The sequence below is a fragment of the Artemia sp. Qi Xiang Cuo genome, chromosome 8 (genome assembly GCF_049724085.1).
Source record: "Artemia sp. Qi Xiang Cuo chromosome 8, ASM4972408v1, whole genome shotgun sequence".
In the NCBI taxonomy this organism is placed as follows: Eukaryota; Metazoa; Arthropoda; class Branchiopoda; order Anostraca; family Artemiidae; genus Artemia; species Artemia sp. Qi Xiang Cuo.
Window position 1 is genome coordinate 51,370,216 of NC_142801.1, and position 16,499 is coordinate 51,386,714.

General features: G+C 36.7%; 1 protein-coding gene across 3 annotated transcripts in view; it reads right to left on the reverse strand.

The window, feature by feature from the left end:
• The window catches only part of Su(fu) (suppressor of fused domain protein), a 79,474-nt gene that overhangs the window by 22,721 nt on the left and 40,254 nt on the right, over nt 1-16,499 (reverse strand). For all 3 annotated transcript variants that reach the window (XM_089093566.1, XM_089093564.1, XM_089093565.1), the window contains exons 6-7: nt 14,442-14,621; nt 251-436 (exon numbers count right to left, since the gene is read on the reverse strand). In XM_089093566.1, the coding sequence (XP_088949692.1) occupies nt 251-436; nt 14,442-14,621 (366 nt within the window). The remainder of the gene's footprint in view (nt 1-250; nt 437-14,441; nt 14,622-16,499) is intronic.

The window sequence follows — 16,499 nt, forward strand, 5'->3', positions numbered from 1 at the left end:
GACGGGGAAAGGGGTGCGGGGTTGTACCAGGTTCCAACTTCACTCAGTACCAAAACTGGAAGAATCCCATAAATGGACACTTCTCGGACATTAAAATAGCCAGAGAGGTCTATTCCTGAATGTCCTATACCCCTTTCCAAATCAAAATCCTAGGAACGGTGGTGCTGGAAAAGATTTTGATGAAAAAAAGTTTCTAAAGCAAGGGATTTTCAGACCGAAGGTACTAGCTTTGAAAAAAAGAATTACTTACTGTTCTTTATCTAGTCCTTTTTGGAGAGCGTGACGAATTTGATGAGAATCTTCAACAGACATTCTTGTTTTAGGAACTGGAGAACAATCGGCTGAAACACATTCACCAACATTACTTTCATCACTTTCTGAACTAGAATCACTTAAATTATCCCCACTATCTTCTTCTTGTATTCGCCAATGAGATCTGAAAATGAGCTTTATTATTTATTCATTATCGCTTGCTGATTAAAGCGTTTACATAAGCCTGAAAATCATATTTACTGCCAAGTTATATCTTTAGAATGGATTTTTAATTCCATTCCCATGGTCCAATTGATGCCAAACTTTAACACAACTTGTTGATTGTGGTTTCTGTTACTTGGGGCTACTAGGCCCCCCTCCCCTCCTGAATACATGCCTTGGTGCATTAATAAATTTTTCATCCCTGACTACAATTTTATTTTTGTGTATCGTAGCTGCAGCGGTAGCTACAACCTAGTAAATGACGACACGGCCCATAGTTAGAAAAAAAAGAAGCTTGAAACCCCTAAAAATTGTTTCAGATCGAAAAGAAGTACATCATTAGAATCGCCTTGGCCAAAACACTATACAGGAAACTTATGGTCAGAAACAGGAAACTTGGCTTGAACAAAAAGGAAAATCTATTGGCATGAATAACAGGGAAAATCCCTTTTTTTTTGCTTAGGAAGCATCTTTTTTTCCGTTTTCTTTTCTCCGCTGGTAGTGGATTCCCGGAACATTATAGAGAGCTGTTCAAGGGCACGCTGGTGCCTTTTGGAATTTAGAAAATACTATATTTAAAATCACCTTTTTTACAAAAAACTATATTTTCGTAAAGTAGATGATGAATGACGTCATACACGAGTATCTTTTGAAAAGTTGCTGCTCTGGGGTACGGGGCCATATTTGACTGATACCCTGGGATTCGTCTTTCACTATTCCAACTAAGAAAAGCCATAGGCTTTTTCTAGTGGGTTATACGCATAAAAAAACAAAAAGGAGTTAGTGCAATGCATATGACCAGAAAAGATTTTACAGCACTTTGCCGAGAAGTTGCAGAAAAAGAAGATAAAAATTCAGAGAAATTTTTAAAGCCATTAGGCTTTTAGTTGATTGGAGTTTAGAATACCAAACCATTAGTTCACGTGCTCGGAAGCTTTCACAAATGTTTCTAGTAAAGGACCAACACAGCCCATAGTTACACAAAAAATAACCAGAAACCCCTATTATTATAATAAAAAACAAATTCTAGCCCATAGTAACTGAAATATTACAGTTTTCAAAATTATAGTATGAGACTATTAAAATATCTCAAGGGAAATGAAGGTGTCCATATTTAAGCAGAACCAAGAAAATGGTAATGTTAGGTAATATTTGTAACCTTGTCAATTTGATTTCAGATTTTGTCACAAACCGTAAAATAAATCTAACAGTTGACAAAAATCTTTTAAACTATTAAAGTTTTTCAAACTTAAACCAAAACTTTTATCGCCAATAAAAAACAAAGCATTACAACACTTGATTGAAGAGGCAAAACAAACCCTCAAAGAAGACGAAGATTCCGAATCAATTTTGGGAAACACTAGCACTCCTAAATACAAAAATCGTGGTTTCATCCCAATTATAAGGTCTCAATGTTGGGACCTTTGGCCCCTTTTGTTTCAGAAAAATGCCTTTTTATAAATTTATCTAAATCCCAGGAAAGCTTTTATTACGATGTCTGAAGAATCCACTAATTAGCGAGTGTTTGAAAAAGCCAGTTGAGCTCATACAGCTCATACAGCTGACTCATACGGATTAAAATTAGAGCTTGAAAAAGCTTAAAAGGATGCTTGGAGTTTTATTTGACTCGGCCATTCATCGCCTTGGGTCAGAGGTGCGCGCGCCCGCGCGCGTCTGAAAGTGTATTGATTAATTGTAAGATTTTTACCTTTAGTTCTGTTTTGAGTTCCGTTTTCGAGTTCCGTTTTTGAGTTCTTTTATACAGCGTGTAGTGAATACAGTAAGACTTTTTTTATACTATGTACTCTTTTAACTTTTTAGCTTAGGTCGAGTCTAAAGAGATAGTTAGAAATCTTATCGGTAAACTTTGGCTTTAAATGTGGCCCTAGACCATCCGATCACGCTAGTATATACGGAACCTTTGGAGTAACCGCGGAAATCCCACTATTTTGGGGCCGACGAGAGATCTCCCCCTCCAGTAAGTGGCATAGCAACTCTTTGCGCCATTTTTGCCTTTAAAAGTGGTAACCCCGCACCTTAAACCTCCAATAAGTGGTGCCAGCGGTACCCACACATCCAATAAGTGGTGGCAGCAAGAAAAAGAGCTATTAACAACATTGGTAGTAAAAGAATTCTGCGTTTTCGAAGAGACTGGTAAATTTTGCCTAGAGAGTGGCCTATATGATTATATATATAGAGAGACAAAAATACGGAATTAATTAATAAGAAGGTCTATAATGGGCTGTGTGCCTTGTTAGACAAAAATAAAAAAGAATAACGTGAAATTAATGAGTTGAGTTTACAGAGGGGGAATCTCCGTATTTAAAAGTATTACAGGGTTTAAGGACAGATAAGAAAACGTTGAAAGTTGGGTTATTATTTGAGTGAATTGGCGGACTTAGATATAATCTTCAGTGACGAAGGTTATAAGAGTATTGAGGACGGCAAATTAGAAGAATTTGTCAGTTTGTGCGCACATTAGACAAGGAAGGTGGGAAGCACTTGTCCTATTGAGTAATCTGCCCAGGAGCAGATTAGATTTAGAATACGGTTATCCAGGGAGGATGCGTGATATGTTTTGCAGGGCAGTTCCCCTTTTTGGGTTTAATCCAGCTAATTCACTAGTGGAATATTCGCTCGGTTTTTTTGATTATTTTTTGTCCAACCCCTGTTAATTGGTTTTTTGGAGATATATTTCATTCGCTTAAAACTGCTTGTTGTGAAAGAATTCGTTTTTACGAAATGAACTCTAGACATTCCGGTTATTTGAGAAATTGTTGAACCTCATTGCACGGAGCTGATAATTCACAATAGTAATTGCGTACCATAATTTTTGCGTGACAGTTTTTGAACTTACCAAGATTCATTAATTGAATAAAAGATAATATAATCAGAGAGAAGTAGACGCGGTAAAATGAGGGGGTACGAAAAAAATTAGGAAAGATATATGAAAAAACAAAACAAACTAACCCCTCAGAGGCTGTGCCAAATGAAGGGGAGTTACGAATAAAAGAAAATGCGGATAGAGAACGAGCAGACTCAGAAAACGAATTGAGAGAATATTAAGACAGTGAGAATCATAGTAGGCCAAGTAGCAGGATTAGTAGAAGCTCAATTTCCAGTAGGAGCTCATGAAAAAGCACTCAAATAGATATGACACAACAACTTTTAAATTTCATAGAGAATGAAAGATTAGCCAGAGTACGAAAAGAGGAGGAAGATAGAAAAGAAAGAGAGAAAGATAGACAAGAAAGAGAACAAAAGGAAGAGGATGATAGAATAGCCAGAGAACGAAAGGAAGAGGCTGATAGAATAGCCAGAGAACGAAGAAAGGAGAATGATAAAATAGCAAGAGAGAAAGAAGAAAGATATCACCAAGAGTTTAAAAGAACCATGATAGACCTAATAGAAGCCCGCTAAGGCATTCCAGAAAGGGAAAATTTATCCCAATTAACGTCTAGGCTGTCAGATAGCCATGATAATTTGTGTAAGAATCAATCGCTAGAAAAATAAAATTACCATATATTAAACGCTTTTACGGGAAAATATGCTACTTGATTGACAAGGCGGGGAGGTGGACCGGCCCATAAAACAAATTGGGAGGCCGTGCCACCCTGTCGGAAAAACGAAATACTTGATACGCCTGTTCAAAATGTTGATAATCCACAAAAATGGGACGCGGAAGTAAAAAGACCAAAAAATATTGAAAATAAGACGCGCGAAATTGATTTTTCAGGAAAATTTGCAAATAATAGAAAATTGAGAATACTTTTAATGAATATGAGACGCTAACAAGTACAGGCCAAAATGAAACGCTGAGTGTACCAGAGAAAAAGGAGACGAAATTTATTGTACGTGCTTTTCCTTGGAAAGTTCAAAAAATTTTTGTAGAATATGAAAAACTAAATGTCAGAGTTCAGTTCCCATTTGATGACGAACTATTTGTTTCGGCAGTAGGGATAAAGAAGACTAAAAGAGAGAAGAAATAGATTAAGCGGAGCTACAATGAAGAAAAACGGTCGAAGATGGTGGACACTAGAGTCCAATTCAAATTTCATGACGATTTATTTAATGCTACTATAAAACAAAAGAAAACTAAGAGGGAGAAAAGAGATATTAAACGGAGCTACAATGAAGTAATAGAGTCAAAGATGGTGGACACTGGAGTCCAAATCAGATTTAACGATGATTTATTATTTTGTGCGAATGACAAAATTGAGAAAAGTTGAGACGAAAAGATGAATGTAAAAAAGAAAAAAATTTGGAGATTCAGTATGTTGTAGAGAAAAATGTAAAGTTGTCTTGGCTGTGCCTAGATAAAATAAATAACAGATACGAAAAAGAGGTCCAAAATCCTCGGTAAAAATTACGAAATTACAATAAAACGTAAAAACTTAGGAGGGAGGAGAAGACCCATGACATAGAATTGACTTGTCAACAACGAATTACGGAAAGATTGGGAGATACTGAATTTTGGGTTGTATGGAAGAAATCTGATATTGGTCTGATCAACTCAAAAGAGGGTTTGTTCCTTTTTGAGGGGGAGGAATCCCTTGGGGAAGATCCCCTGCGGGAAGACGTGAAATATTGCCCTTTTCCTCAATGCACAACTGGCGGACAAGTTGTGATCCCTTTACTGAAGCCTTGTCTTTCCAGTCTTCAATATTATCTTCATCCCTCATCGCCGAGCATTATTTATTCAATTATTTTAGGGGACAAGACCCAGAAAAAAGCGATTCAAGGTTCGCTCAGATTTTTACTTCACTTTCCTGAACCCCTATCGTTTTCACAGGTATGTGCATTTTCAGCCTTGGATTGTTTAAAGTTATGCCAAGGGGCAATTTACTTTTTTAATGAGATGTGGGGTTGTTTCCACACATGGAAATTAAAAGGCTTGTGCAGACAAATTTTTCATGATGGCTGGCATCATCGAATGTACATGGAACTTATTCTCTTTTCCTCTTAAATGCAAATTCATGAGAGCAATAAAATTTTAGTTTCTGATTGTGCTGTGCACAATGAACTTCTACGAATCTTCGGGACTTCAACTTTGAAAACCAAATGCGGATGTTAGACGATCAAGACCATGGTGGTCCTACGGTAGAGACGTGGGGATGACGACGAATCCTGAAGCGGTGGAAATACAGGCATTGTTAGAAGAAAGAAAAGAAGATAAGCAAGTTTGCTGATTTTGAAGTTGGTGTTATTTATTTTATGTTTTCTGTTTTGTGCTCTGACCCATGGCATGATGGCGGTCATGTTTCTTAAGAGGGAGGTGTTAGGACCTTTGGCCTCTTTTGTTTCGGAAAAATGCCTTTTTATAAATTTAACTTCTTTTATGTTGCATATCTAAATCCCAGGAAAGCTTTTATTACGATGTCTAAAGAATCCACTAATTAGCGAGTGTCTGAAAAAGCCAGTTGAGCGATGACTCATACAGCTTAAATTTAGAGTTTGAAAAAGCTTCAAAGGATGCTGGGAGTTTGATTTGATTCGGCCATTCATCGCCTTTGGTCAGAGGTGCGCGCGCAAGCGCGCGTCTGAAAGTGTATTGATTAATTGTAAGATTTTTACTTTTAGTTCCGTTTTGAGTTCCGTTTTCGAGTTCCGTTTTTGAGTTCTTTTAAACAGCGTGTAGTGAATACAATAAGACTTTTTTTATACTATGTACTCTTTTAACTTGTCAGCTTATGTCGATTCTAAAGAGATAGTTAGAAATCTTATCGGTAAACTTTGGCTTTAAATGTGGCCCTAGACCATCCGATCACGCTAGTATATACGGAACCGTTGTAGTAACCACGGAAATCCCACTATTTTGGGGCCGACGAGGGATCTCCCCCTCCAGTAAGTGGCATAGCAACTCTTTGCGCCATTTTTGCCTGTAAAAGTGGTGACCCCCCACCTTAAACCTCCAATAAGTGGTGCCAGCGGTACCCACACATCCAATACTCAACATATTTAGTCTAGGGCTGTACTGGACCACATTTGGGAGGGGATATGGGACACAATTATCCCAATAGCATGTCAATAAAGTATCTGCCCCCGCTTCAAGTTGGAAATGATCTGGTTGAGGATGTTGAAGAATTTATGAACATTGGGGGATCCTCATTGAATCTATCGGTAGCCCTGACCCTGAAATTTCCACATGTATTGAATACGTAGCATTACTTTTAATAAGCTCAGGAGCGTGTGCAAGAATCCGGTTTACTCCATAGAAACAAAAGTTACGTATCTTTAGCAGAAATGTACTCTCCATACTAAAATAGGGATGTAAATCTTGGGCGCTAACTAAGCAGCGCGAAAAATGAATTCAGGGATTTGAGACAATTGTCTCAGACAGATCCTAGGAATCCATCAGACTGACAAGATCACAGCCTGCTTTAAAAACAGGGTCTAGTGGGCAGTCAAGTAGCGAAAATAGTTTTTACAGGATCTCTAGCAACACATTTTTTCCAAAAGACAGGTCATCAAACACAGCTGCTGGCCAGTCGAATAGGGAACAAAATGCTTACATAATACATAGCGACAATCTTTTTCCCTTTAGAAAATCATATAACCAAAAACGTGAAACATGTCGGTTTTACAGGCAAGCCCGCTGCGGTAGGTGCTCCTTATCACCATGATCCTCCTTAAATCAGGGTTGCAGCGGTAGCTAGCATCCTAGTAAGAGACGATCAAGTCCCATAGTAAAAACTACAATAGCCCCTATCTCTTAAAAATGGTGTCAGATCAAAACAAGAAGTACACAATTAGAGCTACCTTGTCCGAAACCTTTATATAGAAAACATACAGTCCCTTTCCTTGAACAACAACAAAAATCCATTGTAAGATAAGATAACTTTAAAGGAAATTGCTCTATTTAGAAAACTTTTGTAATTAACAACAATAATTTTTAAAACAAAATCAAAACTTTCGAAAAACTGCATTTTTTATAGTAAAGATTGTACATAAAGGATCGATATGCCTCTTTATAATCTGGGTTGCAGTGGTAGGTAGCAACCTAGTAAGATACTAGGTTGCAATGATTCTCCTGGTTCAAAACGACATGGGTAAAGGTTGAATTGGTTTGAAAGTTCGAAATTGTATTTGTTGACAAGATATCGGTGATAACCAGACCTGTTCTCAGAAGGACTGGATCATACTTCGAATAATACAGAAAAGTTTTTAAATTTATATTTTTTAACTACAAAAAGCGAATTCATACTCCTTAGGAGCCGAAGCACAGGTGTAATTTAATAATATTTTGGTAATAAAACTTTTGGCAACCAGTTACTTGGTGGACATAATTTTGAGTTCTAATAGTTTTTGTATTAACTATTCGTAATCGTTGTACACTTACTACTTAAGCAGTAAGGACCAACTGCTCCACATAGTATCTACTAGGTGTATTGGTATCAATACTAGTAGTATCTACTAGTATTGCACTGGGGGCTCTGGGGGGTTTTTCAACCCCGAAGGCATAGTTATATGACCTTCGGACTATTTTGAACAAAATGGCTATCTTATGATGTTAATGTCTAGCTGAAGTACGGTGGTATAGATATTCCTGCCCGGTACAGACATCCAGGCAGGAATAGGGCAACAAACTAGGCATAAATTAGAAACTTTCATGGAAAGTTTATGCGGCTTTTAAACTAAATCAAAAGGCACTATGTGTATGCTGGCTGTCAATAAGACGTCTCAGCAATATCTCAACAACGACTGAGGGCATTTATGTTAAACGACTGAGGGCATTAAGTTGATGGTAATTTGTGCTAGTTTTACGCTTGGAAAATTATTTGACCTTATTTCTGTTCATTTTGGTTTAATGTAGCTCTTTACTTTTCTTTGAAAAACTTCTCTTGTGGAAAGTTTTTTGAAATTAATAGCAAGAAACGACAATTTTACAACTGTTTTGGAATTGAAGAAAGATTATGCCAGTGCATGACAGTTTTTATGTGTTCACTAAGTAGCATAGATGTTGCAATAGGGTTTTTTCTACTCTTTTACGATTTAAATTATTTTTCTACTCTAAGCGAGTAATTGTTTTATATATTATTTATTTATGGCCGCATTTTCCCAGAAAGCCGCTTGATAGTCTCTCCTATAAATTGACACACTAAGAGTGTCTGGCTAGAAAAAATCAACTTAGATGGGTCATGACTTCGGGGAAATTATTTTTATGACTTAGTTTTATGAATTTTTTTTCATATAAATGACGTCACATTCATATGCATTTAAAGAGCAATTTACATCACAGTACTGCAATAGCGTCATGCACTAATATAAAAGGCTGCATTCAGATTACAACCATTAATGACGTCATGTAAAAATATAATATAACAGGCTACATACAGTCAATTCGGTTTATAAGGAAAAAGCCATTTTAACATTAAAAAGTTTGAAAAAAATATACCAAGAGGACAACCCAAAAACACAAGTTAAATATTGTTGAATATGATCGTTGGTTGCTCAAGAAGGTTTAAATTGTTAGATTTGACAAAACTTTATATATATATGTCGTTTATCATAAGCGTAAACAGCAGATCTCTGAGAACTGGCTTTGAACACGCTAGCTTCGTTTGAGACGGGGCAAGCTTTTAATTACCAGCGGAGAGGATAGGAGAATTAAAAATACATATATTTAGCAACAAGGGCATACGACCTGATGAATAAAGGACGCGTCCCACACAATATATGATGCTGGCCCCCACCCGATTTTCGAGGGAGGAGAAGCCAGCGCAACAAACTGGGTCAGTTCCTGGACTGAATGAGCTCTTGCCCCTGGCGTAAGATCGGCTGAATTGGAGGTGTACCATTGCTGCCTTAAGCGCCTCTTGGCGTCGGAAGACCTAAGTCTAAGTAACTAAGTAAAGACACTAAACTGTTAAAACTACACGTTCTTTTCTAGTGTTATATTTGCCAGTAAATTAAAAGATTTTGAGTACGTAACATGATAAGCCAACCATAAGCATTTCATATTTATAAAGTAATAAGACAACGACAAACAAAAGTTTCATTGGGAGATTAGTATATTTTTATTAGTATATCATAGGCAGCGCGCTAGCGCTGCCTTACTAAAGAACGATGTGGGCACAATGTGTTTTTTTTCTCCGTACCCGGGCACTTCGTATCGAAGAAGTTGTCGTAGAAACTTCGAAAAGGACTCATTGGATTGGAAATTGGAGTAGCTAGTGCCCCTTTTAATATTCGAAAGTGATTGGAGGGCAACTAGCCCCCCAATTCACACCCATCATTCCCCCGAACACATCCAATCAAAATTTTGAGATTGCCATTTTGTTCAGCGTAGTTGATTTCCAGATAGAAAATATGTTCTTGAGGAGGACACTCCCCCAAAACCCTCGGGGCAAGGGTTTTAAGTTATGCCCTGAGGGAATGTAAGAACGATGTTGGCACAATGTGCTATTTATTATTTTTTTCCTTGAGAGCAGGGCACTTGATATGAAAAAGGTCGACGTAGGAACTCCAAAATGAGCTCATTCAATTGTAAATCGAAAGTTCTAGTGCGCTTTTCAATAGCCAAAAGTGATTGGAGGGCAACTAGACCCCCCCCATGCCCATCATTCCCCCAAACACATCAAATAAAAATTTTGAGATAGCCATTTTGTTCAGCGTAGTTGATTTCCAGATAGAAAATATGTTTTTGAGGAGGACACTCCCCCACAACCCTCAGGGCAAGGGTTTTAAGTTATGCCATGGGGGCATATAAGGTTTTTATTGAAGGCGTTGACGTAGAAACTTCGAAAAGCGCTCATTCAATTGGAAATTGGAGTGGCCTGTGCCCTTTTTAATAGTCGAAAGTGATTGGAGGGCAACTAGCCCCCCCACGCCCATCATTCCCCCAAACACATCCAATAAAAATTTTAAGATAACCCTTTTGTTCAGCGTAGTTGATTTCCAGATAGAAAATATGTTTTTGAGGAGGACACTCCCCCACAACCCTCAGGGCAAGGGTTTTAAGTTATGCCCTGGGGGCATTTAAGGTTTTTAAAGACCGCGTTGTCGTAGAAACTTCAAAAAAAGCTCATTCGATTGGAAATTCAAAGGACTAGTTCTGTTTTTAATGGTCAGAAATCATTGGAGGACATCTACACCCCCCCTACCCATTCTTCCTCAAAACACATCACATCAAAATTTGAGATAGCTATTTTTTTCAGCGTAGTTTATTTCCTGATAGAAAATATGTTTTTGAGGAGGACACTCACCCACAACCCTCAGGGCAAGGATTCTAAGTTATGCCCTGGGGCCATATAAGGTTTTCATTGAAATCTTTGTCGTAGAAACTTAAAAATGGGCTCATTCGGTTTGAAATTCAAAGGGCTAGTACCCTTTTTAATAGTCGTAAGTGATTTCAGGGCAACTAACCCCCCTCTCACGCCCACCTTTTTCCCAAACACACCCAATCAATATTTTTAGATAGCCATTTTATTCAACGTAGTTGAAAGTTTTGGAAATTAGGTCTTTAAGGATGACAACCCACAGCCCTCAGGGCAAGGGCTCATTCAATTAGACATTGAAAGGGCTAGTGCCTTTTTTAATAGTTGAAAGTGATTGGATAGCGACTAACGCCCCTCTCACGCCCACCATTTTCCCAAACACATCGAATTAAAATTTTGACATTTCCATTTTGTTCAACGTAGTGGAAAATTCCGGAAATTAAGTGTTTTAGGATGATAACCCCCTCAGAGTCCTCAGTGCAAGGGTTGTAAGTTATGCCGTGGGGGCATATAAAGTTCTTATTGAAAGCGTTGTCGTGGAAACTTCAAAAGAGTTAATTCAATTGGAAATTGAAAGGGCTATTACATTTTGTAATAGTTGAAAGTGATTGGATTGCGGTTAATATCCCTCTCACGCCCATTATTTTCCAAAACATATACAATCAAAATTTTGAGATATCTATTTTGGTCAACGTAGCTGAACGCTCTGAACACTAGATCCTTTAGGAAGACAACCTCCTCAGATGCCTCAGTGGGAGGGTTGCAATTTATGCCCTGGGAGAATATAAGGTTTATATAGCAAGTTTTTGCATAAATCATAGACAGCACGATTGCACTGCTTAAGTGAAGACCGAGGACACTCAAGAACAAGACAAGAAACAAGGACTAAGTAAAGAGGAGGACACTCCCCCACAACCCTAACGGCAAGGGTTTTAAGTTATGTCCTGGGGCTATATAAGAACGATGTTGGCGAAATGTATTATTTATTAATTTTCTCCTTTAGAGCAGGGCACTTTGTATCGAAGAAGTTGTCATAGAAACTTCGAAAAGCGCTCATTCAATTGGAAATTGGAGTGGCTTGTTCCGTTTTTGATATTCGAAAGTGATTTGAAGGCAACTAACAGCCCTTCAACGCCCACCATTTCCCGAAACAGACCCAATCAACATTTTCAGAAAGCCATTTTGTTCAGCGTAGTAGATTTCATGTTATAAATCATGTTTTTCAGGAAGACAGTCCCCCACAGCCCTTAGGGCAAGGGTTGTGAGTTATGCCTTAGGCACATATAAGGCTTTATATAGAAGGCGTTGTCGTAGAAACTTTAAAAAAGGCTCATTCGATTGGAAATTCAAAGGGCTAGTGCCCTTTTTAATAGTCGAAAGTGATTATAGGGCAACTAACCCGCCTCTCACGCCCACCTTTTCCCCAAACCCATCTAATCAAAACTTTGAGATAGCCATTTTATTCAACGTAGTTTTAAGTTCTGGAAATTAGGTCTTTGAGGATGACAACCCCCCCCCCACAGCCCTCAGGGCAAGGGTTGTAAATTATGCCGAGGAGGCATATAAGGTTTTTATATAACGCGTTGTCGTAGAAACTTCAAAAAAAGGTCATTCGATTGTAAATTGAAATGGATAGTGCCCGTTTTAATAGTCGAAAGTGATTGGAAAGCAACTAACATACCATTCACTCTCACTATTTTCCCAAGCACATGCAATGAAAATTTTGTGATAGCCATTTCGTTCCAAGCAAGTTCTAAGCTCAAGAAATTATACCGTTGAACGAAACACTCCCCCACAGTCTTCAGAGCAAGGGTTATAAGTTATGCCCTGAGGGCATATAAGATGTTTATAGAAAGCGTTGTCGTTTCCAAAAGGGCTCATTCGATTGGAAATCGAAAGGCCTAGTGCCCTTTTTAATAGTCGAAATCGATTGGAAGGCTTGACATTTTTATAGTAAAGATCAAAGTGGGTATAATGTATTATTTTTTGTTGTTGTTTTTGTTTAGACCAGGGCACTTCGTATCGAAGGGGTTGTCGTGGGAACTTTGAAAACGGCTCATTCGATTGAAAATAGAAAGGGCTGATGCCCTTTTTAATGGTCGAAAGTGATTTGAGGGCAACTAATCCCACTTCCACTACCAGCCACCCCAGCCTAACCACCCAATTATTCTCGTAAAATGTAACCAAATCAAAATAGCGTAAGTGTATCCAAGCTATCAAAGAAAATAAATAGATTTTTTTGCGAACGGTATCAAGTTTTCCATTTCAGGTAAACTAGAGGAGGTATGAAACTAAATTAAACAATACTATTTGTGTCCGGATTTTTAAAAGGGTGTATGTAGTTAAAAATTGCTAAAAAAATTTCTCCAGCATACAAATAGCAGGCCAAACTATTGTCTTAAAAAACGAAAAGATTTAAAGTATTATTTTCCTTTTCCCTGAAAAGACTATGCCAATATAAAACGAACAGAAATTAATTATAAGAACTTTTTCCACAAATAAGTTTTTCAAAGAAAAGTAAAGAACTCCATTAAACAAAAATGAGCAAAAATAAAATAAAATAATCTACCAAGCGTGAAACTACCACAAATCAGCATCGATAAATATATGAAACTCAAAACGAGCAGATATTAACATAAGTTTGGCTCAAAACCCATATGCCTTCCCATGGCCAGAACATAATTTGCATTTTACTGAAAAAATACAAATGAATATGCATTGTCAGTTTAATATACGTATACTGATATTTAGTAATCACAATGTTAATATTATTTGATTTATTAAAGTTATAAAAGTAAAAACATTTATATTTTTTCAGTAAAGTGCAAATTTTGTTCTGGCCTTGGGAAGGCGTAGGGGTTTTGCGCCCTACTTATGTTAATTTCTGCTCATTTTGAGTTTGACTCGGTTAATTATTGTAGTTTCTGTTCGTTTTCGGTTTCATTTATTTATCGATCCTGATTTGTGGTATTTTCACGCTTGATAGATTATTTGATTTTATTTTTGCTCATTTTTTGTTTAATGGAGTTCTTTACTTTTCTTTGAAAAACATATTTTGTGGAAAAAGTTTTTTTTAATTAATATTTAATAAGATTAGTATATTTTTATTACAAAGTCTGCAAACTCTATTTTCTACTTTTTAGTCTCTTTTTATGAAACACTAACTCAACAGATCACAAAGTGATTTTGACTTGGTGCTAAAATCTAAACAAATCTTGACCAGGAAACAAATGCTCTTCACGAAGAACTGAAGTTTATTATCCAGATTTAAGTTCAAAGCTATCAACAGAAGAGGGTCGAGTAGATACGAAGAGGGTTCGAAGACCACACTGCTTTTCCATGACGATGAATATCAAGTTCAAACAGGGATAAATCCTTTTAATAGACAGTGATAAATTTCACAAAAAAAACTAGATATTTCGGTCACTACACATGAGACAGAAATACATAGTATTTTATTGTGAAATTCATCACTGTCTATTAAACTCATCACTGTATATTATATGCGAAATATCACTGTCTCTTAAAAGGATTTATCCCTATTTGAAAATTTTATTTATCTTCAGAATAGGGTCTGACGGACATACCTTTGTGTCCCTTCCTGGAAGTGGCGCCCTTCTCCAAACAAATTCCGACGTGTGACCTAATTACAAGCATACAATTCACTCTATGAATAAAGCACGATAGTTTCTGATGATACTGAACATGAGAAAAAAACATAACAAAATTAAATAATAGAAGAACAAAAACCTTGAGGCAGATGTAGATGCAAACGCCGTATATTCCATCCAATGCAACCTAGCACTTACTCCAGCCAGATCAGATCCTTCTCTTTCTACACCAGCCTCTACCATTAGCCGTGATTCTTGGTTTAATTGGAATATACTTTTTCTTCGGTCAATGTCAGTTACTAATAATGGTCCACCACATCTACATAAAAAAACATAAAATTATGCTACTTAAATGTTACAAATAACACATTGTCTAACTTACAGCAGGTAAAAAAAGGGGAGTAATAGAGAAAAAGAAAACTACAAATAAACAGAAGCAAAAGAAAAGAAAACAACAAAAAATTTAGCAAAAGGGGAGATTGGATAGTTTTCAGAACCGAAACGGGTTGGTCGATTTTCAATTGAATTCGAACTTAATTTTCCACGGGAGAACAGTTGAAAGATACTGACTAATTAGCCTCCAGTTCTGAAATGATCGTGGTAAATTAAATGAAATTTGTAATAGCGATAGTAATCTGTCTTGACCCTCTTAAATTCATTTTTGCGCAGAAGCTTATAAACCTTTGCAAAAATAACACGGAATGATCACAAAAACTCGAGTAGTTTTGTAACTGATTACCGCCAGAAATGTCCATGATTACCAACAATTTTAGAATACCACAGTCTTCGCTTCTTATTAATATTACGAACTGTTTGAAAAAAAAATATATATATATATATATATATATATATATATATATATATATATATATATATATATATATATATATATATATATATATATATATATATATATATACCATGAAAAAGAAATTACTAGTGGCATGTAAAATGAACTACAATCCAAATGATATCCAAATGATCTTTAAGAGCTTTATGTAAAAGAGATGATCTTTAAGTAAATGGCAATTCCTTAGCACCAGTCCTATTATACTGGTCAGACAGACAATTCTAACAGATAATAATTAACATAAGGTATTATACCTGCATACAAGGGGTGGGATTTAGTAGGGAACACCTCCCTCTCATCTACGAAATTTTCAAAATCGCACTGGAATATGAAAAACTTTTCAGAAAAACAAATATGATAAGTAATCATTTTTAAAGATATAAAAGACACCCTTAGAACAATCCTTTGACTCCCCCTCCATATTCCTTTTCTGTATGCCAGGAGTAGACTTCTATGTCTAGTTTCTATAGATCGGTGAATGATAAAAATTCAACAATTTGGCCAGTAATACTAGACCAAACAAAATACATCTAGGTACTACAAACCACGGACAGGCAACTTCTCTACTGATCCATTAACTTCCCAGATGAAGATAATAGAAAACCATCTAAATTGTCATCCTTAACCAAATACTGCAAAATACTGCAGTTATTACAACAAGCACATCACAGGGTTGAGCTACCTGAGAATCTACCCCACTCTGCTCATAGCTTTCGCTTTTTCCACATCCCACGACACTCCCAAAGATATTTTTTTTCCCTAAATAAAATCACCCACGACAATCTATCATATTTCGTAAAGAAAACTACGAAACGTGAAATAATTGAGTAATTACAAATTTTAAAAATTATAACGGATTTTTTGGCCGTTAACAAGATAAAAAGAGGTCGTTTCTCTTTTTTTTTATTCCCAAATGAATCCTAAAATGTTTTTTTTTATCGGGAGGAAGAGATACTTCGGATAAATGCATTTGAGGCAAAAATGTCCCGACATGGAAAGAAATTGGATGGGAGAAAATTATTGAGCAGTTTATAGGGAGGGAACCCCCAGCCCTATGTGTGGAAATATGATGAAATGGTAAAACAATTTATACAATACACAATCTTCATAGTTAATAAAAAGACATAAATATTTTGAGATACAAAAAAGCGCCTTGCTCAGCGCCATTTCCAGGGCATAATGCCAGTTACCATCATGAACGGAAAAGATTTCGAGACAGAGGCTCATTAAATTGGCTACACACTTAAAACTTATCATTTAATTGGAACCTGTTTATTCATGATACATTGCCATTCAAACAAGATATTCCTACTACTGACCTATTGGACATGGTCCCCATGTCCAATA